Source organism: Caretta caretta, chromosome 12 (assembly GCF_965140235.1).
Source record: "Caretta caretta isolate rCarCar2 chromosome 12, rCarCar1.hap1, whole genome shotgun sequence".
Lineage (NCBI taxonomy): Eukaryota > Metazoa > Chordata > Testudines > Cheloniidae > Caretta > Caretta caretta.
Window position 1 is genome coordinate 33,052,455 of NC_134217.1, and position 26,048 is coordinate 33,078,502.

Genomic DNA, 26,048 nt, shown 5'->3' on the forward strand with positions numbered 1-26,048 from the left:
CGAAACCAATATTCCCACTGTTATTACTGCTTGCTGTGTGCTCCACAATATCTGTGAGAGTAAGGGGGAGACGTTTATGGCGGGGTGGGAGGTTGAGGCAAATCGCCTGGCTGCTGGTTACGTGCAGCCAGACACCTGGGCGGTTAGAAGAGCACAGGAGGGCGCGGTACGCATCAGAGAAGCTTTGAAAACCAGTTTCATGACTGGCCAGGCTACGGTGTGAAAGTTCTCTTTGTTTCTCCTTGATGAAACCCCCGCCCCTTGGTTCACTCTACTTCCCTATAAGCTAACCACCCTCCCCTCCTCCTTTTAATCATTGCTTGCAGAGGCAATAAAGTCATTGTTGCTTCACATTCATGCATTCTTTACTCATTCATCACACAAATAGGGGGATGACTACCAAGGTAGCCCAGGAGGGGTGGTGGAGGAGGGAAGGAAAATGCCACACAGCACTTTAAAAGTTTACAACTTTAAAATTTATTGAATGCCAGCCTTCTTTTTTGGGGGCAATCCTCTGTGGCGGAGTGGCTGGTTGGCCGGTGGCCCCCCCACCGCGTTCTTGGGCGTCTGGGTGTGGAGGCTATGGAACTTGAGGAGGAGGGCGGTTGGTTACACAGGGGCTGTAGTGGCAGTCTGTACTCCAGCTGCCTTTGCTGCAGCTCAACCATACACTGGAGCATACTGGTTTGATCCTCCAGCAGCCTCAGCATTGAATCCTGCCTCCTCTCATCACGCTGCCGCCACATTTGAGCTTCAGCCCGCCACTTACTCTCTTCAGCATGCCACCTCTCCTCCCGGTCATTTTGTGCTTTCCTGCACTCTGACATTATTTGCCTCCACGCATTCGTCTGTGCTCTGTCAGTGGGATAGCATGAGCTCAGAGAACATTTCATTATGAGTGCGTTTTTTTTCTTTCTAATCTTCACTAGCCTCTGGGAAGGAGAAGATCCTGTGATCATTGAAACACATGCAGCTGGTGGAGAAAAAAGAAAGGGACAGCGATATTTAAAAAGACACATTTTATAAAACAGTGGCTACAGTCTTTCAGGGTAAACCTTGCTGTTAACATTACATACATAGCACATGTGCTTTCGTTACAAGGTCGAATTTTGCCACCCCCCACCGCGTGGCTACCCCCTCAACCCTCCGCCCTCTCCGTGGCTAACAGCGGGGAACATTTCTGTTCAGCCGCAGGCAAACAGCCCAGCAGAAACGGGCTCCTCTGAGTGTCCCCTGAAGAAAAGCACCCTATTTCAATCGGGTGACCATGAATGATATCTCACTCTCCTGAGAATAACACAGAGAGATAAAGAATGGATGTTGTTTGAACGCCAGCAAACATACACTGCAATGCTTTGTTGTTCAATGATTCCCAAGTACGTGTTACTGGCCTGGAGTGGTAAAGTGTCCTACCATGGAGGACGCAATAAGGCTGCCCTCCCCAGAAACCTTTTGCAAAGGCTTTGGGAATACATCCAGGAGAGCCGCGAATGCCAGGGCAAAGTAATCCTTTCACATGCTTGCTTTTAAACCATGTATTGTATTTTAAAAGGTACGCTCACCGGAGGTCCCTTCTCCGCCTGCCGGGTCCAGGAGGCAGCTTTGGGTGGGTTCGGGGGGTACTGGCTCCAGGTCCAGGGTGAGAAACAGTTCCTGGCTGTCGGGAAAACCGATTTCTCCGCTTGCTTGCTGTGAGCTATCTACAACCTCATCATCATCATAATCTTCTTCGTCCCCAAAACCTGCTTCCGTTTTGCCTCCATCTCCATTGAAGGAGTCAAACAACACGGCTGGGGTAGTGGTGGCTGAACCCCCTAAAATGGCATGCAGCTCATCATAGAAGCAGCATGTTTGGGGCTCTGACCCGGAGCGGCCGTTCGCCCCTCTGGTTTTCTGGTAGGCTTGCCTCAGCTCCTTAAATTTCACGCGGCACTGCTTCGGGTCCCTGTTATGGCCTCTGTCCTTCATGCCCTGGGAGATTTTGACAAAGGTTTTGGCATTTCAAAAACTGGAACGGAGTTCTGATAGCACAGATTCCTCTCCCCATACAGCGATCAGACCCCGTACCTCCCTTTCAGTCCATGCTGGAGCTCTTCTGCGATTCTGGGACTCCATCATGGTCACCTCTGCTGATGAGCTCTGCATGGTCACCTGCAGCTTGCCACGCTGGCCAAACAGGAAATGAGATTCAAAAGTTCGCAGTTCTTTTCCTGTCTACCTGGCCAGTGCATCTGAGTTGAGAGTGCTGTCCAGAGCAGTCACAATGGAGCACTCTGGGATAGCTCCTGGAGGCCAATACCATCGAATTGTGTCCACAGTACCCCAAATTCGACCCGGCAAGGCCGATTTAAGCGCTAATCCACTTGTCGGGTGGAGTACGGAAATCAATTTTAAGAGCCCTTTAAGTTGAAATAAAGGGCTTCATCATGTGGACGGGTGCAGGTTTACATCGATTTAACGCTGCTAAATTCGACCTAAAGTCCTAGTGTAGACCACGGCAAAGAGTGACAGGGAATAATAAGAGAGAAAAGATTAATAGAAAATCAGAGTAACGTATGGGGAAAACAGCGCCAGACAAGACGACATGAGGAAAATAGAGAGTAGAAGAAAAGAACAAAGGACAAAAATGAGAAGATGAAGAGACTAAGAAATTAATCTGAAAAGGTAAATGATTTTTTGCATTTTGTTGTACCACGGTGAGGTGTAGGAAAGTTTTGAATTGCTGCCTGACCTGTCTTGTTAAAATATGAAAGTGAAAACTCTACTTGGTTCCAAACTGAGTATATTTTTTATTTCTAAGATAATTAATTTGTTCTAGTGAGGCATTCAGAGCTGCTGCATCATGTGGATGTTTGATAAATACTGTATGGCTTGGAGTTTCTGAATCAGAGGCACTATTACCAGAGGATGTGACTTGGAGACACCCATCCTTGGTTACAAAATCATCAGACGATTTGCTGTGATGTCAGCCTCAGTTCAAGGGATGCCCTGGACTGTTATGTCAGGATGGCAAGATCAAGGTGAAGTTGTTCAGGCCTGGGTGTGGAAAATCTGTACAGCAGCTGTCCTTAGTAAGGGACGGCATCCTGCCAAACTCTTGCTCACGTAAGTTAGTCCTTACTCAAGCAAGCAGTCTTTTTGAAATCAGTGGAACTGCTTGCATAAATACTTATAAAATCAGGGTCTGTATGATCTTTTCTCCTGAATTAATATGCTCAGTTTTTAGTCCTTTCCCCATTGATCTTATTTGTTACCTCTTACAATTTTTGTTTCTCTCTCTGAACTCTTAGGCCAATCACTTAGAAGCGACACAGAGGGTTAATGCTTAGCTAGTAAAATTGTGCAGGGTGCATTAAGCAAAACAGTGTGGTAGATTTACAGTGGTATAAGCTAAGCTTAACTCTAATAAGAAAAGACAATTTTAAACTCCTTGGTTTATTTGGATGCTGATTAAAAAAAATCTGCTACATTTCTCTTTAGATTACAGTAGCCCTCTAGAAAAAAACTATTTACTAGTCTACATTTGGGGTAACGTGTTTTTACTACAGCACAATGTTTCACACAATGTTCATCTTCTGATAGGGCTGCATAATCTGGTAAAATCTTAGGCAATTCTACTATTTAACAGTGCTCGATGCTTCTCTGAACAATATAGAACCTGAGCAAATCTTCAGAATGAAATAATCCAGTGAAATTTTAAAAAACATGCCAACACACACAGTACAAATATATCATTGCCAAATCTACAATTTATTAATGTAAATATCAATATTAAACCCATATAAAATGAGAGACACTGATCAGCTTCTGGTTATAAAGATCTTTGACCAAATTCTAATCTTTTATACCCACGTAAACCCGTTGACATCACTAGGGTTGCACAGATGTAAATGAGAGCAGAATCTCATCTCTTGGTTTTGCATATTGAGAGCCATAACTGTAACTCAAAATCCGAAATAATCACAATGTACTTTGTCTGTAGCAGGGATGTGACATCTCAGAGCTGTATCTAATTTGTACATTAATCCAGTATATCTTCTTACAATTCTAATTGCAAAAATTAAATCTATTCTACATATTGAAAATGGGCACCCCCATGAAGCAGTGACCGCTTCGGTATGTCCTGGCACATTTTTCTCTCACCCACTATGGCGTCATCCTGCAGCCATTCCCTAGTGCTGACACCCGATGCCTTCTGCAGTGTCTGGAATCAAGGAGAATGAGGAACATAATGGAGTAATACAACCAGATCATCACCTCCAGACCTGTAGAAGATTTCTTTGTGGCTTGAAAGCTTCTCTCTCTCACCAACAGACATTGGTCCAATAAAAGATATTAACTCACCCTCTTTGTCATACCGTTGGCAATCATTGCAGTATTTTGAATGGTCTGTTCCATTCAAAACTTTTTAAAATGGCTTTTTCCACAAAGACACTATTTTCATATAAAAACATACTATATTAGCCCCTATGAATCATTCCTTCAAGGGGGCCAAGATAGGACAAGTGACTGAATAATTAGTCTGATAACATTATCCTTTAGAAAAGTGCCCTGGCTCATGTCCTAATACATCACTATAAAAGGTGCTTGTTCAGCAGTTGACCTTTACAGTGACACAGACCACTTGTTAGCAATACAATCTCACACTTGAACCCCTTACTGCTCAAATCTTCAACAGTTGTGAACAAGTCAGGATTTGCACAGATTTGTGGATTTATGCCCACAAACCCTAAATGGTGTGTACACAACAGATTGTGTATATGCAGTTCCTGTACGTGCCACAGTACATGCATGTGTCTAAGAATTTGAGCCTTGATATGTATCTATTCACAGAACTGGTACCGCTTCCTATTATTAAGGTTGCTCAACAGTTCCCGTTATACAACCCTGGCATCTGTTGCTTTTAACTTTGTCAAACTTCAACTGTTTTTAGATTGAAATTTTCTATGCCAGGTGTCTGCCTTGGGCTGAATTTTTCTTGAAAATTTCAGCCAAAAGGTTCAACTGTTTCTGAGAGCAAGACTAGGGAATAATAATTTGTTTTGCCCACTTTCAAAAATGCTGGTGACCTTTTCTTTGGAAAGCTCCAATACCTCTGTGCATTAGAGCAGGGACTTGAAATTTAGGTGAGAGGTGTCTTTTGTGTCAGGAATATTCTGTTTGTTGGTCCTGTGAAGATCTTTCCAAATTTTTCCAAGTTATAAGCCTTGGAAAATTGCAATTTGCATGTGCACAGTTGAGGCATCTTAGATTTTAGTAGTTAAATTCCCCAAAGAATATGTCTGCACTGAGCTTGTTGCAGCAACTGAAACTATGGGCTGCTGTGGGCTGTGCAGGGTGTATGTCTGGCCCCAGAACGGAAAGCAGGGAGACTGTCTCTCCTGTGCTCTCAATGACCGGCTCACCCCACTACGTTAATTTTGGCATTTCAAAGCTTTTGACTGCTTGACTTTGCGACCTTAACAATGTTCTTTTCACAGATTTTTTAATACTGTCTTTATATTATAGCTAATTAAATATTATTGACCAAATTGTTGGTAGTCATAATAGTAATATCTTATTTTAAAATGGCACTTGTCATCCAGAAGAATTGACCATAGATACTACAGATTGTGTGTATATATAAGGATGAAAAGATACTATTTGTTCAGGATTCTTATTCTTGTGCTCCTTAGTGTGAGACAGATAGAACTCATTAAGTTATAAACTTTAAGGTCCCTGAGGACTTCAGCTGTGGGTCAGGGCATAAGCCAAGCGTCCTGTTAAGGTGACTGTGCCACTCAAGACTAAAACCACCACTCTTGAAACCTTCCAGTCTGCATTTTCTTGACAGGTCAGTAAAGGAGCTCTCCGCAGGGTATGTGCTTTGCATCTTTTCTCTATCTTGTCCGTTCTTGACAGAATCATGAATGGACAAGATAAAGGGGCTCTCCCACCATCTGGTCAGATCTGGTTCTTTTTTATTATTATTATTATTATTTATTATTTATTTTATGTGGCTCTTTCATTGCCACTGGTCTGGGAGTGCCAATCTCTGGAGAGCTCTGGAACTTAGGTCTTGTGGCCTGATTTTTACTTTCACACTCACATCAGGCCTGACACACTCATTGCCCCAACACATCATAATATATACCTGGTGATACGCTGGTCCCAAAAAATCTTTGTGTGCTGTATGTACGGGTTGTACAAAGAGTTATAAATGTGTGCTGCAAGTATGTTCTTAAAATGTGTTTGGGAGGCAAAGCATAAAATCCATCCAGCTCTAGACAAAGGAATGTGTATTTACATGTCTGACCAGGTTGGTTACAGGCAGAGTAAAGCAGAAATACATTTACAGGTAAGGTTAGCTTGATAGTTTTGTTTACAAGTGTGGGAGAAGACAGTTTAATAATCAGGCTGGGGGACAGAAACTGCACCCCAGGAAGCCCTTTCTGGGGCTTCAGGCGGAGACCATGGACTTTGAGTAATTTAAGGGGAGCAAAATGGCTAGTTTACTGATCCATCACTGAGAGGAGAGAGGGCATAGCACTTTTAAAGCTGGATCCCTCATCTGGAGGGCTAGAGATGATGGCTTTCTTTATACCCTTCAACTGATTTGCTAAAACCTGGTTTGAAACAGTTTATCGTTATTTTCCTTTTCCCTAAGGCTTTCCTTTCTTATCTCCTCCCCCATCCTTTGTGAACCAGCAGGCAGTGGAGAGGTTTGTTTATTTCTTGTAAGACAGGTTTTCTTTGTCTTGTTACTGCTGCCCTTTATTTTATTAGTTACTTTTTGAACCATACATCCCTCCCACACTACATTGTAGTCTTAACTTCTTATTCTCATGGTCTTCCTTTATTAGCGAATTAGGGCCTTTTCTTTCTTACTAGCATATATATTGTTTTCTTAACCAAACTTAAGCAAACTTCATTTTTTAAAATGTCATAATAATCCTTACACTGGGGTTCACTGATTGTTTCCTGCAAGATAAGGTTTAGATTGGCTGAGTCTTAGAGTTTGCTGGCAAGACACGCAGGGTGATGTATTTGGGGGCAGATATATAGCTTAGCAGAAGCAATGCTCTCACTCTTGCTCTGGCAGAAGGGTAACACAATAGCTCACATTTTTCGGGGTCCTGAGCATGATGTCATAGTCTTCAAGAAGCTGGCTTGTGTTCTGGTGGCCTCTTGAAAGCCAGCCACTAGAAAGTCTTAAAATTATAAGTAGAAAAGGTCTCTGGCATGGTGCAAGCAAGCCCAAATGGATCCTTTTCTTGCCTCGTGAAAAAAATCTTTCTTCATCTGTCTGAATCTACCTTAAAGTTTATTTCCAGCCAGGTTCATTTGGCAGTTCTTTTGGCCAGCCATAAATTAATCAAAGATAGGTCAATGTCTCTGAAGCCCCTTGTCCATTCCATGCGCTACTTGACACTTCTAGAAGTTCCTAGGATATTAATGTGATTCAGACACAACTCATTAAAGCTCATTTTGAGCTACTTAGTACCTATGAACTCAAGTTTCCTAAAAGGAAGGTCATTTTCCTGGTGTCAGCGATCTCAGTTTGTGGACTGAGTGATCTTCAGGCTATGACTGTTTCACCTTATATCTAATTTTAGGAGGAAAAGGTAGCACTATGAACTCATCTAATGTCTGACCTACACTGAAAAGTTGCATTGGAATAGCTACATTTCTCAGGGGTGTGGAAAAATCGATGCCCTTGAGAAACATAGTTAAGCCAAACCTAACCCCCTGTGTGGACACGGTAGGTCAACGGAAGAATTCTTCTGTCTACGTAGGTACTGCCTCTCAGGGAGGTGGATTATCTACAGCAGTGTGGGAGAACCCTTCCTGTCGCTGTAGTAAGTATTTACTACAGCCGCTTGTAACATTTTAAGTGTAGACACAGCCTGAGATTAGGGATGCTGGAACGGGGGGTGAGTGACAGGGGGAGGACAGGGGTGTGCGGGGGGCAGGGTCTTGGGGGGGAAGAGGTGGAGCTGGGTCTCGGTCTCGGGGGAAGAGGTGGCGCAGGAGCCTATCCTATTGAGTCTGTTGTACTGCCACCATTCCCCCCCCCCCAACATCCACATGCCCATCCTTGTGAGCCCTTCTCACTCTCTTGTAAGTTTAAAAGATCTTTGGGGTTCTATATGGAGAAGAGTAAAAGAACTTAAAATGTTTTATTTAACACTCATTCCCTGAGCAGCGTTGTCACTGAGGAACAGCTTTAAAATAGTGTTTGTTTCCTTCTCACTTTGCTATGACCTGGTTGGCCTGAAGTTGTTTTTGAGTTGGCATTTTTCTTATTTTTTTGCGGCACTGATTTTTTCACTCATCTCATTTCTGTGATTGGGTTATTTACTTTGGAGGAATAAATTGGAAGATTTCAAGAGCTGCGGTGAAATCCTAAGTACACCTGCCATGTGAAGTATTACACGATCTCTGATGACCTCAAGTAGTCACGGTCTCTTTATATCTGTAACACAATGGCTCACTGGTGGTTCACTACTCTGTGTCAACAACGCTTGTCAGGCCTGACATACTTTACTACACCTAACACACTGTTGTCAAGATATGTACCCAGAAGGTTACGAGTAATATATCATTGGAAAACTAACTCACTGATCATTAATATTCTTGCATAATGAATGTATGGGGAATGTAGAGAATTGTTTGTTCTTACAATGTCTTTGACAAGCAATGCATAAGACCAGTCTGTCCTAGACAATGAAATGTGTATTTGCTTGGCTGACCAGCCTGGTCATCAGGCAGAGTAAGTGAAGGTGTATTTACATAAAAGGTAAAGAAAGCCATCAACCTAGTGAGTGGGAGAAATAGCCACTTGTGGGGGTCTGAACCTCAAAAGATAATTAAGTGAATCAATTGATTGTATGCAATATTACTGGGTTATAAAAGTGTATCAAGTAAGGTCTTTTATGAAAGCTAATGATGCAGTGGCAATTAATATCATTGTAACATGTATGTACTAACACTATATGAGCAATTAATACTCATTGATATTACGTTTTAAAATCTGTGACCAAAGAAAGGGAGAAACTGGTTTTCTTCCAGACAGGTGGGAAGGCAGCTATCTACTGGTCTCCAATGAAATTAAGCCAGGTGTGACCAAAAACAATAGCAGTCCTATTTACATATGAATCAGCAGGGGGATGGGAAGTCCCCAAGAAGGGAAGAACAGCATGGGGTCATCCTGAGTCTGGGGACAAAACAGTGAGTTTTGGAAGATATAAGATCAAGACAACTCCATTTTGGCATCCATCACTGGACAGACATTCAAGAGGCCAGATCTCTTGCAAGCTGAAAAAATGGTTTCTTCAACCAACGCAGGTTAAATTTCTGGGAACTGAATATAGGTAAGAAACCAGTTTATGCAAAGATCTTTCACCTTGGAAGACAAGGAAAACCAGCACCTTGTACTTCTGTGTAAGATCCTTACTGAGAGAAAGTCAGCCACGGCTGGAAAGAAGAAAGACTGATAAGAAATATACCTCAAACCAATTCTATAGCTTTGTTCAGTCTTAGCCATTAGAAAGTGTATTTTACTTGTATTTGCTTGTAACCACTTTGTCTCTATCCCTTGTACTTGAACTCCCTTAAAACCTCTTTGTTTTGTTTTACTTTTAATTTACACCAGCCCCGTCCTTGTTTGAACTGAAGTGATTATTAATTCCAGCTAAAATAATAAACAGTGCTTTTGTCTCTGTAAAGGAGCAACTCCTCTGAATATTCCAGGAGAGGTTTGAACATTTCAGGGCAATTTGGGGAAATTCAGAATGGGGATATTTTGTGGTCACATAGCTGGTAGTAACCAGTGTGACTATGATGTAACAAGCAGACTACTGGCTTCAGAGCTGCTGGACCAGGGCTGCTCAACATAGTGTATGCTGGCTGGGAGCATCCAGACAGGGAGCTACAGCTTCTGAGTGTTTTAAGATACTCTGAGTTACAGGACAAGCAATGACATAACCTTTCATTGGTCTGAATTGCACCACAGAATGTGACAATATCATATTGCATAAACAGCATCTCCAAACTCAGAATGGTTGCTGGGACATTGCTACAAAGAGAAAAATGCCACCTACAGAATCACCCCATCCTCTTGTGTCGAGGTTTTCCTTGTGCAAGTAGTTAACAGATCTAAGCTTTTAGTTTATCAAATCTGAGGCTCCTGAAGGTGATATGAATGCATAGGGTTAGTTTACTGAACATTATTAATCTTACAAATAAAATGTGTATAATTTAGTGGTTGTGAAATTAAAGTAATTAACATAAGCAAAAGCATGACAGCAATCATTTTAATTTCTTATAGAATTACAGACAACAAATGAACATTCCCATGATGGGGGGGATAAGAATTAGTAAAAATAAATAGAACAGAGTATATATAAGCTTTATGGAACTAACATGCATGTTAATCACGGCATTGGCTCTATAATCTTTACTCCAAAATTTAAGTTCACAGATCAAAATACATAAGGACCTACGAACAGCCATACCGGATCAGATCAAAGGTCCATCTACCCCAGTATCCTGTCTTCTCACAGTGGCCAATGCCAGGTGCCCCAGAGGGAATTAACAGAACAGGTAATCCAAGTGATCCAAGGCCTGTCCCCCATTCCCAGCTTCAGGCAAAAAGAAAAAGCATGCAGGGGTTCATACTGTTTCCTTGAGACATTAATTGCACTGGAGGGAGGGAAGCCAGTGCAGGAAGGCAGCATGAGGGACAAGAAAGGGAGACAATGTCAATATACTGGTGTATATGGTAATGGCATTCAAATGTAATGGTTGCTGTTATCGTTTTACTTTCACATGAGTACTGCCCAAAATGATCCTCCTATTCTGACTACAGGGCTACTTCAGTTCATTATGAAGCAAATTCAATGTCACATTTAACACTGTTGGACAGTCCTTTTTTTGTTCCCTAATTATGACTCACCCAGCATAAAAAAAGATTAGACAAATTGGATATAACCCTAGGAGGTCATTTAAAAATGACTCCCCTTTGAGGTGCTGACAGTTTTAGTTTAAGCCAATAGGAAAACCATGCCCTGTCTTCTGCTGGCATGTTTTTGTTTTTAGATTCTAAATCCTTGTCACACTGATACGTCTCATTATTAATGTCATCACCCACAGCGTCCTCTGTCTAGACTTCCTAGAAATAGAGCTGTGCTGGAGTTACTGATGAAAACAACCCAGCTTAGAAATGAAACTGAAGAGTGATGTGTCAGGGGTTTTTTGCATTGCCTGTTTATTCTGTTGCCTGGTTGCTACTTTTAATAATGTTTGTTTACTAATTAAAATCGGTACTGCGAAGAGTCTGGATTGGAAACATCTTTGTGAGTAGTCCGTTAGCTCCTTGAACCTCTTGTGAGAAAGAGTTGCTAGCTGGTCGTCATTAAAGTATAATTCGTTTGAATACCGTTTACTAATCTAATTAACTTCATAAAGGATCAAACTGTTCATATTTTGTAATCAATCTCCTTGTTTAGACTGGGACTTAGCTTTTATTACAAACGCAAATGTCTAGCTGGACTGTAGCAGGTGTATGTTATTCAACAGAGGAATTGTAAACGCATTATAGCAGATTAGCAGGGTTTCCTCCTTTAAAATGTACACTGCCAGATCCAATTCACAAGCCAGCTGTTTTTTATCAATTCGTTTTGCCTGTCAGAGCTGCGCTTTGTATCGTTCTTGGCGCTGCTATTTCTGTAACAGATCGGATAGGAAGAGTGGTACAGCAGTGCACTGTAATGCTGCCACTGGGGAAACCCTACCACCTCTTTTATTTTTTGGATCAGATCCTTGAGGAAAGACCCAGAATAGGAAAAGGGTGGATGGAAGAACCTTGCAACCCAGGGAAGAGGGGGGATAGCCGGAGAAGAGGGGGTGGATGATAGAGGGGAAGAGGACAAGGGAGAAGGTGGAGTAGGAGGAGACGGTGGGAGGGAAGGGATGACGGGACGGAGAGCAGAGTAGCGATGGGGAGAAAGGATGACACGGGGACGGAGATGCGTATTTTGCTGCATGACTCCAGTGCGTCAGCAGCGGCTAGGGAGCCGGAGCGCGTCACAGAGAGTCTCTCCCCAATCTTAACGGATACCGCAGTGCTACCGGTATAACGCAGGCATATGCCGCTGTCTGGGAACAGATCCCGGCAGCAGCATACGCTAGGCTCTGGTAAAGGAGAAGCAGCAGGTTCGGCTCGAGCTCCGAGATAATCGGGCCTCGTCGTTTCCTAGACCCCGACCAGACCCAGCAGCTGGAGCGAGGAGAGCACCAGCCTCCCCAAGAAGCATCATACAGGAGACTCTGACATCGTCCCAGCAGCAGCCGGACTCGCGGGCCAGCACCATGCACTAGGCTCGAACAGTTGGCATCGTGCTGGCATCGTGCACTAGGCTGCACGACACAACCAGCAGAGGGGCAAGGCCCCTGAGCTACGCGGAAGAGCCAGCAGCCGCCGCCGGAACGGAGAGCTCTGGCCATGCACTAGACCCCGGCTCAGCCCTAGCAGCAGCCGCCCCGCTCATCCTAGTCGCCCTCTCGCCCCCCATGGAGAAGGCGACCTCGCTGCACACTTCAGTGCCCACGCCTCCCCCTCGGCTCTACCTGCCTCGGAACTTCAGCTGCAGCGCCTGCCTCTATGGCAGCCTGGCCGAGCACTGCAAGGGGGACTGCAGCCCGGAGCGCGAAGGGGAGCCGTCCCCCACGCCGGTGGTCCGAGAAGCGGCAGCCGCCGGGGAGAAGCCCCAGCCTTCTCGCGGCCGGGAGCCCTCGGTGCCTCCTGTGCCCCCCAGCCCCACGCTGCGCCGGCGAGCCAAGTCGCTGCCCACCCCCGGCGAGCGCGGCCTGCGGCCGGCCCTGCAGCAGAGCCCGTCCCGCAGGAAGACGGTGCGCTTCGCCGACTCGCTGGGCCTGGAGCTCATCTCCGTGCGCCACTTCTGCGAAGCCGACCTGCCCCAGGTGCCGCTGCCCCTGCCGGCCCGCGCCGCCGACCTATTCAAGACCCGGAAGCCGCCGGCGCTGGGCGAGCTGGAGCCGGTGCTGTTCGGCCCGTCGCCGCTGCTGGAGCCTCTCTTCCCGCCGCAGCCCGGCGCCAGCCCCGGCTTCGCGGAGCGGGTGCGGCGGCACAAGGTGAAGCTGGAGTGGGTGCGGGCCGAGCCCGCCGGCCTGCGCGGCGCCGTGCGCGTCCTCAACCTGGCCTACGAGAAGGCCGTGTCCGTGCGCTACACGCTCAACCGCTGGGTCAGCTGCGCCGAGGTGGCGGCCGCCTACCTGTCGCCGGGCCCCGCCGACGGCCTGACCGACCGCTTCTCCTTCCACCTGCCGGCGGCGGCCGCGGGGGGCACGCTGGAGTTCGCCGTGCGCTACCGGGTGGCCGGCACCGAGTACTGGGACAACAACGAGGGGCTCAACTACCAGCTGCGGGGCCGCCCGTGCGCCGCTCGGGCCGCCACCTCCCCGGCCCAGGAGCCCGAGGGCGGCGCCTGGATCCACTTCATCTGAGCGGCCTGCGGCGGGACCGTTGTGCGTCGCCTGCTCTCTCCCGGGGAGACCCGTGCTCCCTCGCCCCCTTCCCTCCTGGACCCAGGCCACCCTCGCCGCCTCAGCACCTTTCCCCGACTCGGCCGCCTCGCCGGTTCAGCGGCTGCCGGGCGCGTTGCACACGGGCCGCGCGCGGCTGGGGGCGGAATTTCCCGCCATGAACCTGACAGGGACCCTGGGAGCATCGAGCGGGTATCGTGGTAGAGCCCAGGGGGCTCCTGTTCGCCAGGGCGCTGCCACCGGCGGACTTCGGGACCTCCCGCCCGCCAGGAATTCTGTGGCCAGGACTGGGGAATAGGAGCAAGCAAGTACGGTGTGGCCCGTCCATCCAAATCTCTTTTTTTTATTCCGCTAAAAACTGTACTCGGCATACTGGAAATATTACTAAGGAGCTTTTCTACCAGATCTCGGGGAATCTGAGATTTTATCTACAGTTATCCTCTTCTGCCTTGTCATTTATCCGCTCCACTGTAATCTTGCCACTTTTCTCACAGATACAGTTTGCCCTGCAGTTAGTCACAGTCTTAGTTTTAAAAATGCTTGTTTATATTTCACTAGAAGATATTTTTTTGAATTTTGTTTACAAATAAATATAAATCATTTATATTTTCTATTTAACTAACTTTATTTAGGGGAAAACATTTCAAACTTCTTTGCAAAGGCAAAAAAGCATAAGAAGTAAAGTGTGCAAGTCCTTTACTGTAATTTGTGAGTTCCACCATATCTTCCACCTCAAGCTTGCTACATTTTTTGTTGTTATAGTAGAAGTTGTTGTAAAGTATGGATTGGACAACTGCAGAATAATCTGTAGCAAACTCTGTATTTATATGGCCTCTAGCTCTAGTCATCACTGGGAACCTGGAGTGCAAGCAAGCAAGCCAGCTCCAGTGATTTGGTGACCAAGTCCCGCTCCCATTAAAACCAGTATGACTTGGATCAGGCCCTAGAAGCATAGAGGATGAATATGATAATGAGCCTGATCCTGCAACCCTAGCTCACTGGAATAGTCCTACTGAAGTAAGCCCCCAATCCAACAAATGCATAAACAGTTTGGACCCCTGCTCAGTGCCCCATTGATGTCAGTGTAGTTTTATGTGGGCTCAGGAATCCACTCAAGTGTGTTACTTTGCCAGATTGGGACCTTACTTCAGTGAGCAAAGACTTCAGTATTGGGCCCAAACCAATGCTGAGTGGTGGAGCCCAGAAGATACTTTGCATGGGTTTATTTCTCATGCTACAAAAATAATTCAATTTAGAATAAAGGTTTTCATTTTAGAACTTCGTTTTGTCTATTTTAAAATGTTTAGACGAGTGCTGAGGAAGCAAAATACTGTTAAGTGTCAATTCCAGTGTGTCCACACAGTCCATTGCACTGTGATTTGTGCATTAAAACACAGTCAGTTAAGGAATAGATTTGCAAATACACAAATTGGATGTGCTTGCAAGTGTAAGTCCAAATGCAGTCTTGCAAGTCCATGTTTGCTTATAGAGTATGCATCCTCATATCAGGCACATGAAAACTGGTACATGTGAAAATCTAGGCTACAAACCTCCATCTTTGGTGTTACCAGTTTACTCTTAAATAGTTTTTAATTGTGTGTACGTTTTGACAAATGTTGGACTATGTAACTGGTTTTCAAAAACTTGTGTTCAGTTGATATTTGTTTTTAAAACTACATAATATATTTTTTGTAAATATTTATGTAAAAATCTGATGTGGCTCAGTGGGACTGTTCACATTAGTAAAGTTATTTGCAGGATTGAGTTGTTAAATCCCACTGAAGCAAATGGGGATTTGCCTGAGTAAAAACTGAGAATTGAGCCTATTCTCAGTACACATTACAATATCTCATAATTATATTTTGCATCCCATCCCTATCCTTTTTAATGCTTTTCAGTTTGAACTGAATCGTTTATGCTGACGTACCAGTGCAGGAGTTCTGCCTTTTTGAAAAAAAGTTGCCCAAAATATTAGAAATAACTCCACTAACCCACTGATTTCATAAAGGCCCTACATCTCTTTCATTATGACAAGACATGTTTTCTTTTAAATCTAGACAGAGCAAAATAAATATTAACAAAATGATTATGTGAAATTAGTAGTAGGCATCCTTCAATCTCGAGAGACCATGGGTATGCATCCCTGAGAGGTAAAATATTTACTCAGTTGGTTTTATGGCAGCCGTGGCTGAAGGAGACCTGAGAGAGAGAGAGAGAGAGAGAATCTCTGTCGCATCTGTCACATTTAAAGGTGGTGTTTCAACCCTTTGGCTCTACCTTGTGAGAGCTCTTTTCTCCTCTACTAAGCTGGACCTCTTCCTCTTGTAACTCCAGAGGCCTTTATTGAGCTCTTGTTTCCAAAGGCTGTGATCCTGAGTGTGATCTTTCCATTTGTCCACATCCATGTCCATTTCTTTGAGGTCTCGCTTGTACACATCCTTGAAACACAATTTGGCCATCCTTTGGTTCTTTTTCCAGATGCCAATTCACCGTAGAGCAGTGGTGGGTAACCTGTGGCCCGTGGGCTGCACGCAGCCTGTCATGATAATCCACTGGTGGACTGTGAGACAGTGTTTACACTGATCGTCTGCAGGCATGGCCGCCTGCAGCTCCCAGTGGCTGCGGTTCGCCGTTCCTGGCCAATGGGAGCTGCGGGAAGCAGTGTAGGTTGCCCACCACTGCCATAGAGGATGTGAAATTACTTTAAAACATATGTTAATATCTACCTTTCAATCAGCATTTAGTGTCTTATTAACTGTGAACAAGGTCAGTATATTTTTTCATTTTACAATAAATTTTATTGAGAAGTTTAGCTGAATATGAATTGTACTGGGGCCAAATTAAGGCCCTGATTCTGCAAACACTTATGCTTGTGTGTGTGTGTCGGAATGGGGCCCACCACACATATTACTCATGTGAGTGGTATGACTGACTTTAGAGGAGACTATTCATGTGAATGTGGGCTTTGGGATCAGGCCCTAAGTGTTTTGGATCCTTTATTTATTGCATTAGGATGGAGTTTTATGGGCATTTGAATATGTTCTTTAGGTATACTTTCACCTTAGTAATAATAGTCAAATCTCCAAAGCAACTTAATCTAGCATGATGCTGAGCTCCCTCAACTTCTGTTGAATTTAGTGGGAGTTAAGAGCACTCAGCATCTTTCAGATTGTGCTCCACATCTTGCAGGATGATTCCCAAGGTTTCTAGTTTTTGGTTTGATTCAGATAAGGGTCCAAATGTTTGTTTGATTTCTTCAGACTCAAGAGAGTTATGCTGTAAGCACTGTGCTCGAAATGTCATGAGAAGAGGATTGCTCACCTGATTTCAGTTACATCTGCTTCTAGTCCCATGAGGAATAATAGCAAATACAGAATTTCTCATGGTTGTGGTGGTGTTGTTGTTTATTCCAAACCAGTTTTCCAATACCTTTAATTTTAATAAATACTTAGACATATTATCAAAGTCCTATTGTGTATTTCACAATTTGGAATATTTAGGCCCTGATCCTACAAACATTTATGCATGTGCTTAACTCTATGCACTGTGTGCAAAGCTAAGCGTGCATATGCTTGTAGAATCAAGGCCTTATATTGTTCATGATTAAATTATATAAGGAGGTATATTTTGATAAGGAAATGCTAAATATTTTTCAGTTAACCAGTTTCCTAAGAGCCTTAGTATGAGAGGGAGAGAGAGAGAGTATTATCCATTTAGGAGCACTTTTTGAAAATTGAAGAAACACTTGGCAAATATCTCTTTATGCATGTGTTATGGCTTTCTGACATATTTTTGCTTATACTTTTTGTAACAGATGCAGTTATACAAATGTTATTCAGATTATGAAACAAATTAAAGCACTGCTATTTGGAAAAAAATGACTAGTATCTACCCATATAAAACATAACATGCTATTATTTGTTTATGGAGATTGAAAAGATTTACTGTAATACAGTTTTTAAATGGCTTTGGAAATATGAAAACTATGACAACCATTTTCAGCTCTGAAGGACTTTAATTATAGTGATTTGAAACAATTGTCTTAAAGGGATTGCATCTGAGTGCTGTTTGATTACTTCAGTTTCTGTAGATGTTTAATTGTTAAAAATATCTATTCTCATAAACGGTATCTTAATTTTTTTTAAATTCAGAAAGCCTATAAAGGATGCACATATACCAAATATTTATGAGCAAGTTATAGTTTTACTTTGTTTAATAATCAGCACACAGTAGTTCTGACTTGAACTGCTGTCCTAATGTAGGTGAAATTGCTGTTGCTTTCAAGTGGAGTTTTGCTTGCAGAATTGGGGTATAAATGTGTAAACTGTGTAATACTGCTGAGATACTTATGTTATTGATTTTGTTCTGTTATTTTTCATATCAAAATCTGGAAGGTGAACTTCTTAAATAGTCAGTCAGGAAAACTAGGTGTATGTTATTCAGCAGAGGTATTGTAAACGCATTATAGCAGATTAGCAGGGTTTCCTCCTTTAAAATGTACACTGCGAGAGCCAACTCGCAAGCCAGCTGTTTCTTATCAATTCATTTTGCATTTCAGAGCAGGGCAAAGCTAGAAGTGTTTTTGCAAAACCAGTCCCTAGATCCTGCAAACACTTATGCACATGCTTAACTCTACACCTCCGTAACTTTGTTGACTTCAACAGATGGCAGATTGACTTCAGTAGGTATATGCATGTGCTTAAAGTTAAATATGTGTGTGTTTACATGATTGGATCCAAATTTGTAAGGATAGGCAGTAATTTTCTAAAAGCTTATATTAAAATCTAGTTATTAACAATCACCTACATTTTGTGTATCTTTCCAAATTTTGGGAAGCTGATATTGGGCCCATTTCTGCTTTGACTGAAGAGTTTTACTATTGATTTCAGTGGTAGCAGGAGCACGCTCACAATGCATTGTTGGGTATTTAAATCATCTCAGTGATATGCTAAAGTTACACTATTTTAATCGTGTATTGAATTGGTTTAATTTTTATTAAAATAATTTATTTTTAAGGAGGATTTATTTAGACTTCCTTTAACCTTTTATTGTTGCACTGATAGTGAGTATTTTTCCCAGCTGCAACATTTATGTATGCTTACCATATGTTTATATGCTCAGTCTAATACCATATTTGGGTTGCTACATAGCACTGTGATACGTAGGAGAGGTAAAAATGAAAAAATCTAGCTACAGAATGGCAGTTGATGTAATATTTGTAAATAAGACAGCTCTGAAAAAAATTAGGCCTGAACTTGCTCCATTTGAAGTCAGTGACAAAACTTCCATTGACTTTAATGGGAGTAGGATCAGGCCCACTTTTTAAAACCAAATGTGTACAGTCTCACAGAATAAAGAGAATACTATATTGCCAAGGTAAAGTATTAAAATTATTTTTTAGGAATACATGAATGTTTTGCAAGATGATATTTTCTAGAAAAGTTGTCAGCTATGAGTTGTGTCAATCTATCACAGCATCCTTTCCAACTGATATTAAAATGACCTTGCCAAGGCAATAACATTTAATGACATATTTTATTTTTAAGTAAAATTATTCATTATTTTTGTTTGTCATAGTTGTAAAAATGTATCTGTTGTTTACAGTGCAAGAACTGTAGCTTTATGAAATGTGCCATGTTATGTATTGTGCAATATAATGGTATTATAAGTCAAACTGTACTGTATGTATGATGCACATCGATGTCTGCTGCTTCACATTTAACTCTGTAAATTTGTTACATGTGATTCTAATGCCTTTTATGCCTATATTTTCCAGCTCTTTCAGTCATTATTAGAAATCCTTAACAGGAATGCCAGGAAATGTGACACTCAGGTAACTATAAACTAAACCTCAATTAGCTAATCATAGTAATGCCCATTAGTATTTAAAATCAATGACTGAAACATTGGCACAGTCAATTTCAATGTAATTATTTAAGATAAGCTAATTTTTACCTGCATCTAGTCACAATGGTCAGATCATAAAAATATTTTTTTGAGTATGGATATCTGTGCCACAACATGTTGTTAAACAAAAGGATAAACACACAATTGATTTTGTGTATGGGGAAAATGAATCACTAGAATGAACAGATGTTTGTTCATGCATAACCTTGGTCTTTTTATCAAATACTTGAAGCATGTTTTGGTAGAGCCTACAGGCAAAAATCTGTTAAATCTATATAATTCTAAATGTAAATTAATTTATAGTAACATTCATAATTTGTTTTATAACATATGTTCAAACATAAAATGAGTTTTTAGGTGCCTTTCAGGAATGACTAATAAGAAATTTAATGTGTTCCTTAATTAGGTTTCTTATTTTTTGAACAATCTATTCATGGCTTTCCCATTAAAATGCATTTTATAACAAAAACCTAAGAATTCATACTAATCTGGTGACATTTTTTCTACTGTGCGAGCATTCCAGCAGTCTGCAGCAGCCAGAAGGATTAAGTACTATTTTCCTATATTGTAATGAAAGGTGTTCTGGTGAGAAATGTGTCTTCCTGGTAACCCTATAACCCATGTCATTGTCTAGAAAGTAAAGTAATACTGTGACCATAATTTATATTTATTTATTCAACATGTGTACCTTTTTATAAAGATAGAATTCTAAGTGTATATTCTCAGTGGAATCAGAAATTCTAGTTTTTTACAAGGCTGATGTGTGTAGTGTTTACCCCTCCTTTAAATGTGAGTTTCAGTTGCTTGTATGGTGCGTAATACACATCATGATATCTGTGGATGGATTTCATTTCTTTGCACAGTCTTTACCACAAGATTCAAGTGCTCAATATAAGAAACATGCTGTCTCTGAATAAAATTTTTTCTAGCTTTAAATTAATGCACATGGCTTTTTAGCAGAATATTAATGAGTTTGTATACTGTCAGCAACTCATTTGTGCAACCTCTGATATATGAAAGGATCACCAGTTAACATACTAATTACATATTGAAATGAAAACTTGTTAGGTCTGAAGTTATTCTAAGGCTTTACACACATTTTCACAATAAAGTTAGGGAGTGGAAATAGTTAAATTTGCTGTAAAACTCAACAACACACAATGTGTATTGTCTTATACTTAACAATAGCATGCAGAATAAAAAATGTTATTGAAATAATACATACACTAGCAATTCCAAAGAACATAGTCAAGGAAATCATCATTAAATGTGAATTGTACTACTTAAAATATATGGGCTTTGTTCTAGTAAAATGCAGGCAAAAAGCCTCCATATCCAGTGTAAGCATATTTATACCAGGGATTTTTTTCTATGCAATATTGTGGTACACCTATTTTTTTAGAGATTAACTTGAAATGTTAGTTAATGTTCCTGCATTGGTCTACTGTATCTGTAGTACCATATGAAAGGGCTTAGTAAGAAAAACATATGTCTTAAATAATGTTTGCATTGTGGGCCTTATCCTGCTCCTGCTGCAATCAGTGGTAGAACTTTAGGCGACTTCAGTAGGGCAGGATCAGGCCCTTTATAGTTGATACTAAAAAAATAGCATTTCAGAAGGTTTGGTATATAAAATCCCTTCTGCAATGCTGTTCAAATAAGCTGCTTGGTTTGAGCCCCCAAAATATGGTATTATTATTATTTACTAATATGGTCATATTTCTTATTTTATACCTTAAAAATACACTAAGTAGTGTTAAGGCTTTGATCCACCAAGTTCTTAAACTTGTGCTTCAAGTTAAACACAAGTAGTACAACTGAGGTTGATGGACTACTCACATACTGAAAGTTTAAGCATGTGCTTAAGTGCTTTGCTGGTGTGGATCCTAACAAATTGTGGCATTGATCCTTCAGTCAGATCCATGTGAGCAGTGGTGAAATCCATTTATTTAAGTAGATCCAGGACTTCACCCCTTGATAATCCAAGAAGCTCTACTTGAATGGAAAGGCCTTCCTGCATGGATCCAATTGCAGGACTAAGGCCTATATTATAAGGTGTCTTCCATTCTTAAAATGGTTTGAACCAAACAAACTTTGCTTTTACGGTGTTACATAAATTGTTTCTCTCTCTAATCACAAATGAAGACACTAGCTGTTCAAGACTGCCTTCTTTTAGCAACATATGCAATTTGTTGTAATAACTTTTGTTATATATTTTGATTCACTTTGACATTATTTAAAAAAAGTTGTCTTTTCTGAACATGGACTGGTAAATTGGCTTTGATATTAGTGTTTTCTGTAATGTTTGCACTTCAAAAGTTAATCTTGGTTTGCTGTTCCTAATTTTTTTTTAAATTATTTCCTGTCAGTAATATAAAACTTTGATTCTGGGGTTTAATGCCTTTTCTCTTTTTGAAGCCTGTGAATAAAAATGTGATTTATCTTGCCTTACAACAACATTACATATCTTGTCTACTTAAATCATACCTAGTCACTGATTGTGTCACTATGATGGAAAAAGTATATTTATAAACATGTAACTACTAATTGTAATTAAAGATGTGTGGTACAAACTGTGAGTGTGATAATTATAAACCTATTTGTTGAACTGATGAGCTAAGAAGTTCTATTAGTTGCAGGGTGTAGAAAAAGTGCCAATGTTTGTGCTCTTATATGTCCATACAACCTGTTTGAAGGCAATGGGCAATATATCTGCACATGTGAGGGCAGACTTATCTCTTTGGCCTAGATTTTCAAAAGTTCCCAGAACCTACTATTGGTGACAGACGTCCAAAGGCACTTGTTATCCAGCAGCTTCCATTGAGGAAGGAGCTGTTGTGTGCTGAGCTCTTTTTTGAAAATCTGACCTTTTCTGTTACTGTAAGTAATGTTAAGTATCACCAGCTGCAAGGAGCTCTCATGCCAGGTTCTAAGCTTGTAAAAAATTGATGTAGCTACCCTCATACTCATGTATCACAGCACATCTTACAGACACATTCTATACAGCATTTTCTCACTCCATAGGTCAGATACTCACCTTCACTCAGTGAGCTATGGGTACAGATTGGGGTGGGGGAGGCATCAAAAGGGCTCTGTGTGTCTTTTCAATCCTGGGGATTGGTTTTGCATGAGACAGCCCCCAGCATAAGTTTGGAGAAGCCTTGTGGCTGCTTTCAGCTTCTCCAGCTGCCAAGGCATGTTCTAGCTCAGGGGTGGACAATAATTTTTGCAGGGGGACCCCTCCATGAATTTTGGTAAATCATCATGGGCCGCACATTTCTACTATATTAATGAAGGGGCTGCAGGGCCTGGGAGGGAGTTTGGGTGCAGGAGGGAGTTCTGGGCTATTTCAGAGTGCTGGGGTACTGGAGAGGGTGAGGGATATGGGCTCTGAGAGGGAGTTTGGTGCAGGAGGGGGCTCGGGCTGGGGCAGGTGGTTGGGGTGCGGGAGTGGGTGCAAGGTGCAGACTCTGGCCAGGAGGCGCTTACCACAGGTCGCTCCCGGCCGGCGGTGCAGCAGGGCTCAGGCAGGCTGCCTTCAGGCTGTGGCCCCATGCCACTCCCAGAAGTGGCTGCTGCTGGCATGTCTCTTTGTGCCCCTTGGGGGGATGGGGGCAGCGGGTCTCCGTGTGCTGATTATGCCCTCAAGCACAGCCTCTACTGCTCCCATCGCCCCACCCTCCCTGCCAGGGGCATGCAGAGACCTGCCAGCAACAGCCAGAGCTTCTGGGAGCGGTGTGAGGCCACGGCAGGCAGGCAGCTTGCCTGAGCGCCCCACTGCACCGCGGGACTCCTAGCAGCCTGGACTCGGAGATTGCATGAGGGCAGAGGAGGCTGGACAGAAATGTTAGTCATGGCGGGCTGGACAGAAATGTTAGATGTGCCAGTTCCGGCTCGTGGGCCATATTTTGCCCAACCCGTTCTAGGTGCTAGAAAGTGAAGGAACACTTTTGTTTTGAGGGTTGGAAGGGGTAAGGATTGAAGGTGTGAGCTTTGTTTGTTTTGACTTTAGAAATATCAGTAATATTTAGTATAATTTACCCTAACTGCTGGAGGACCACTTGGTGGAGGATATACTGAGCTTGTACACTTCAGCTGTGAAGAGGCAAGGGTGCTGAAGCTTTAACCAACACATCCTTTTCCTCCAAGTATTGATTAAGCATTTCCGTCTCAAGTGCTCAGCTCTCAATTTTGCCTCTTGTAATGTCATGATTTCACTAGTCTCACAGTCTTCTGTGGTAGCCAGGACCAGAATTTCTAATGTAAAATACAGATAAAAACCTTTCTTTGAGAAAAACCTTTCAGGCTTTTTTTGTACATGGGGGGGGGGGGAGAAGATAAAAGGAGGGGGAATGGGATAAGTCTAATTTGTCTTTCTTTTTCTTTTGTAACTTTAAATGAATGGCAGCTGCTGGATGCAGAAGCAGCAGTAGTTTGGCCTTTTTTATGTGTGATAACAAAAGTTCCATGATTGATCTGTAGCATTGGGTATATCATTTTACAAGAGTGTACACTGAATTGTCTTCACTTTTTCATTTTCTCTTCACTGTCATTTTGGAAAGGCAGAAAACAAACTATTGCCACTAATTTCATCTCTTCAAATGTGTATGCATGTGTTTTGTGGTTAATCATTCATCTAATAACATAAGAACGGCCATACTGGGTCAGACCAATGGTCCATCTAGCCCAGGGGTGGGCAAACTTCTTGGGCTGAGGGCCACATCTGGGTGGGGAAATTGTATGCAGGGCTGGGACAGTGGGTTGGGGTGTGGGATGGCCAGATCCTGCAGGCCAGATCCAAAGCCCTGACAGCCCATAGTTTGCCCACCCCTGATCTAGCCCAATATTCTGTCTTCCAACAGTGGCCAATGCCAGATGCTTCAGAGAAAATAAACTGAACAGGGCAATTATCAAGTGATCCATCCTCTGTCGTCCAGTTCCAGCATTTGGCAGTCAGAGGCTTAGGGATGCCCACAGCATGATTGCATCTTGGCTAATAATCATTGATAGACCTATCCTCCATGAACGAATCAAATTCTTTTTTGAAACCCATTATACTTTTGGTCTTCAGAACATCCCCTGGTAATGACTTCCAGAGATGTGTTGTGTGAAGTACTTTCTTTTGTTTGTTTTAAACCTGCTGCCTATTAATTTCATCAGGTGACCACAGATTCTTGTGTTATGTGAAGGGGTAAATAATGCTTTCTTATTCACTTTCTCCACACCATTCATGATTTTATAGACCCCTATCATATCCCTCCTTAGTTATCTCTTTTCCAAGATCAGTAGTCCCAGTCTTTTTAATCTCTCCTCTTATGGAAGCTGTTCCACACACCTAATAGTTTTTGTTCCTCTTCTCTGTACCTTTTCCATTTCTAATATATCTTTTTTGAGATGGGGAGACCAGAACTGCATGCAGTATTCAAGGTTTATGGATTTATAAAGTAGCATTATGATATGTTCTGTCGTATTATCTATCCCTTTCCTAATGTTCCTAACAGTGTTAACTTTTTTGACTGCTGTTGCACATTGAGCAAATATTTTCAGAGAACTATCCACAATGACTTCAAGATCTGTTTCTTGAATGGTAATAGTTAATTTAGACCCTCTCATTTTGTATGTATAGTTGGGATCATGTTTTCCAATGTGCATTACTTTGCATTTATCAACACTGAATTTCATCTGCAATTTTGTTGTCCAGGCACCCAGTTTTATGAGATCTCTTTGTAACTCTTTGTAGTCTGCTTTGGACTTAACTATCTTGAATAATTTTGTATCATCTGCAGACTTTTCTACCTCACCGTTTATCCCTTTTTCCAGATCATTCATGAATATGTTGAGCAGCACTGGTCATAGTACAGATCCTTGGAGGACTCCCTCCATTCTGAAAACTAACCATTTATGCCTACCTTTTGTTTCCTATCTTTTAACCAGTTACTGATCCATGAGAGGACCTTCCCTCTTATCCCATGACTTCTTACTTTCCTGAAGACCCTTTGGTGAGGGACTTTGTCAAAGTCTTTCTGAAAGTCCAAGTACAGTATGTCCACTGCATCACTCTTTTCCAAATGTTTGTTGACCTCCCTCAAAGAATTCTAATAGATTGGTGTGGCACGATTTCCCTTTACAACAGCGATGTTGACTCTTCCTCAACAAATCATGTTCATCTATATGTCTGATCATTCTATTCTTTACTATAGTTTCAATCAGTTTTCCTGGTACTAAAGTTAGGCTTACTGGGCTGTAATTGCCAGGATCACCTCTGGATCCTTTTTAAAAAATTGGTATCACATATCCTCCTAGATTTTGTGTCTTTTGCTAGTTGCTCTTCCAATTCTTTTTTCGCCTGCCTAATTATATGCAAAAAGAAAAGGAGTACTTGTGGCACCTTAGAGACTAGCAAATTTATTTGAGCATAAGCTTTCGTCAGATGCTGTAGCTCACAAAAGCTTATGCTCAAATAAATTTGTTAGTCTCTAAGGTGCCACAAGTACTCCTTTTCTTTTTGCGGATACAGACTAACACGGCTGCTACTCTGAAACCTAATTCAATGTTTACACTAGACTTGCCAGAGTTTGTGCTCCTTTCTATTTTCC

General features: G+C 42.2%; 2 protein-coding genes and 1 long non-coding RNA gene across 3 annotated transcripts in view; 2 read left to right on the forward strand and 1 right to left on the reverse strand.

Annotated features, from left to right (window-relative positions):
* LOC125645264 (uncharacterized) overlaps positions 1–26,048 on the forward strand; it is a 46,616-nt gene that overhangs the window by 6,225 nt on the left and 14,343 nt on the right. The gene's annotated exons all lie outside the window — the stretch shown is intronic.
* Positions 416–2,314, reverse strand: LOC125645266 (uncharacterized). The gene is made up of 2 exons (XM_048870563.2): positions 1,563–2,314; positions 416–973 (listed from the first exon to the last, which is right to left on the reverse strand). Exons 1-2 carry the CDS (start codon positions 1,966–1,968, stop codon positions 471–473), a joined length of 909 nt encoding a protein of 302 aa, XP_048726520.2. The 5' UTR covers positions 1,969–2,314; the 3' UTR covers positions 416–470.
* On the forward strand, positions 11,958–22,019 carry LOC125645265 (protein phosphatase 1 regulatory subunit 3E). The gene has a single exon (XM_048870562.2). It carries the CDS (start codon positions 12,553–12,555, stop codon positions 13,504–13,506), a length of 954 nt encoding a protein of 317 aa, XP_048726519.1. The 5' UTR covers positions 11,958–12,552; the 3' UTR covers positions 13,507–22,019.

What these genes read in the sequence shown, in the direction of transcription:
- LOC125645266 (XM_048870563.2), bottom strand. Translation starts at nt 1,968, where the DNA reads ATGAAGGACAGAGGCCATAACAGGGACCCGAAGCAGTGCCGCGTGAAA. An exon ending in AGGCGGAGAAGGGACCTCCG is followed by an intron (nt 974 to 1,562) that starts GTGAGCGTACCT and finishes TTTCTCCACCAG; the next exon opens with CTGCATGTGTTTCAATGATC.
- LOC125645265 (XM_048870562.2), top strand. Translation starts at nt 12,553, where the DNA reads ATGGAGAAGGCGACCTCGCTGCACACTTCAGTGCCCACGCCTCCCCCT.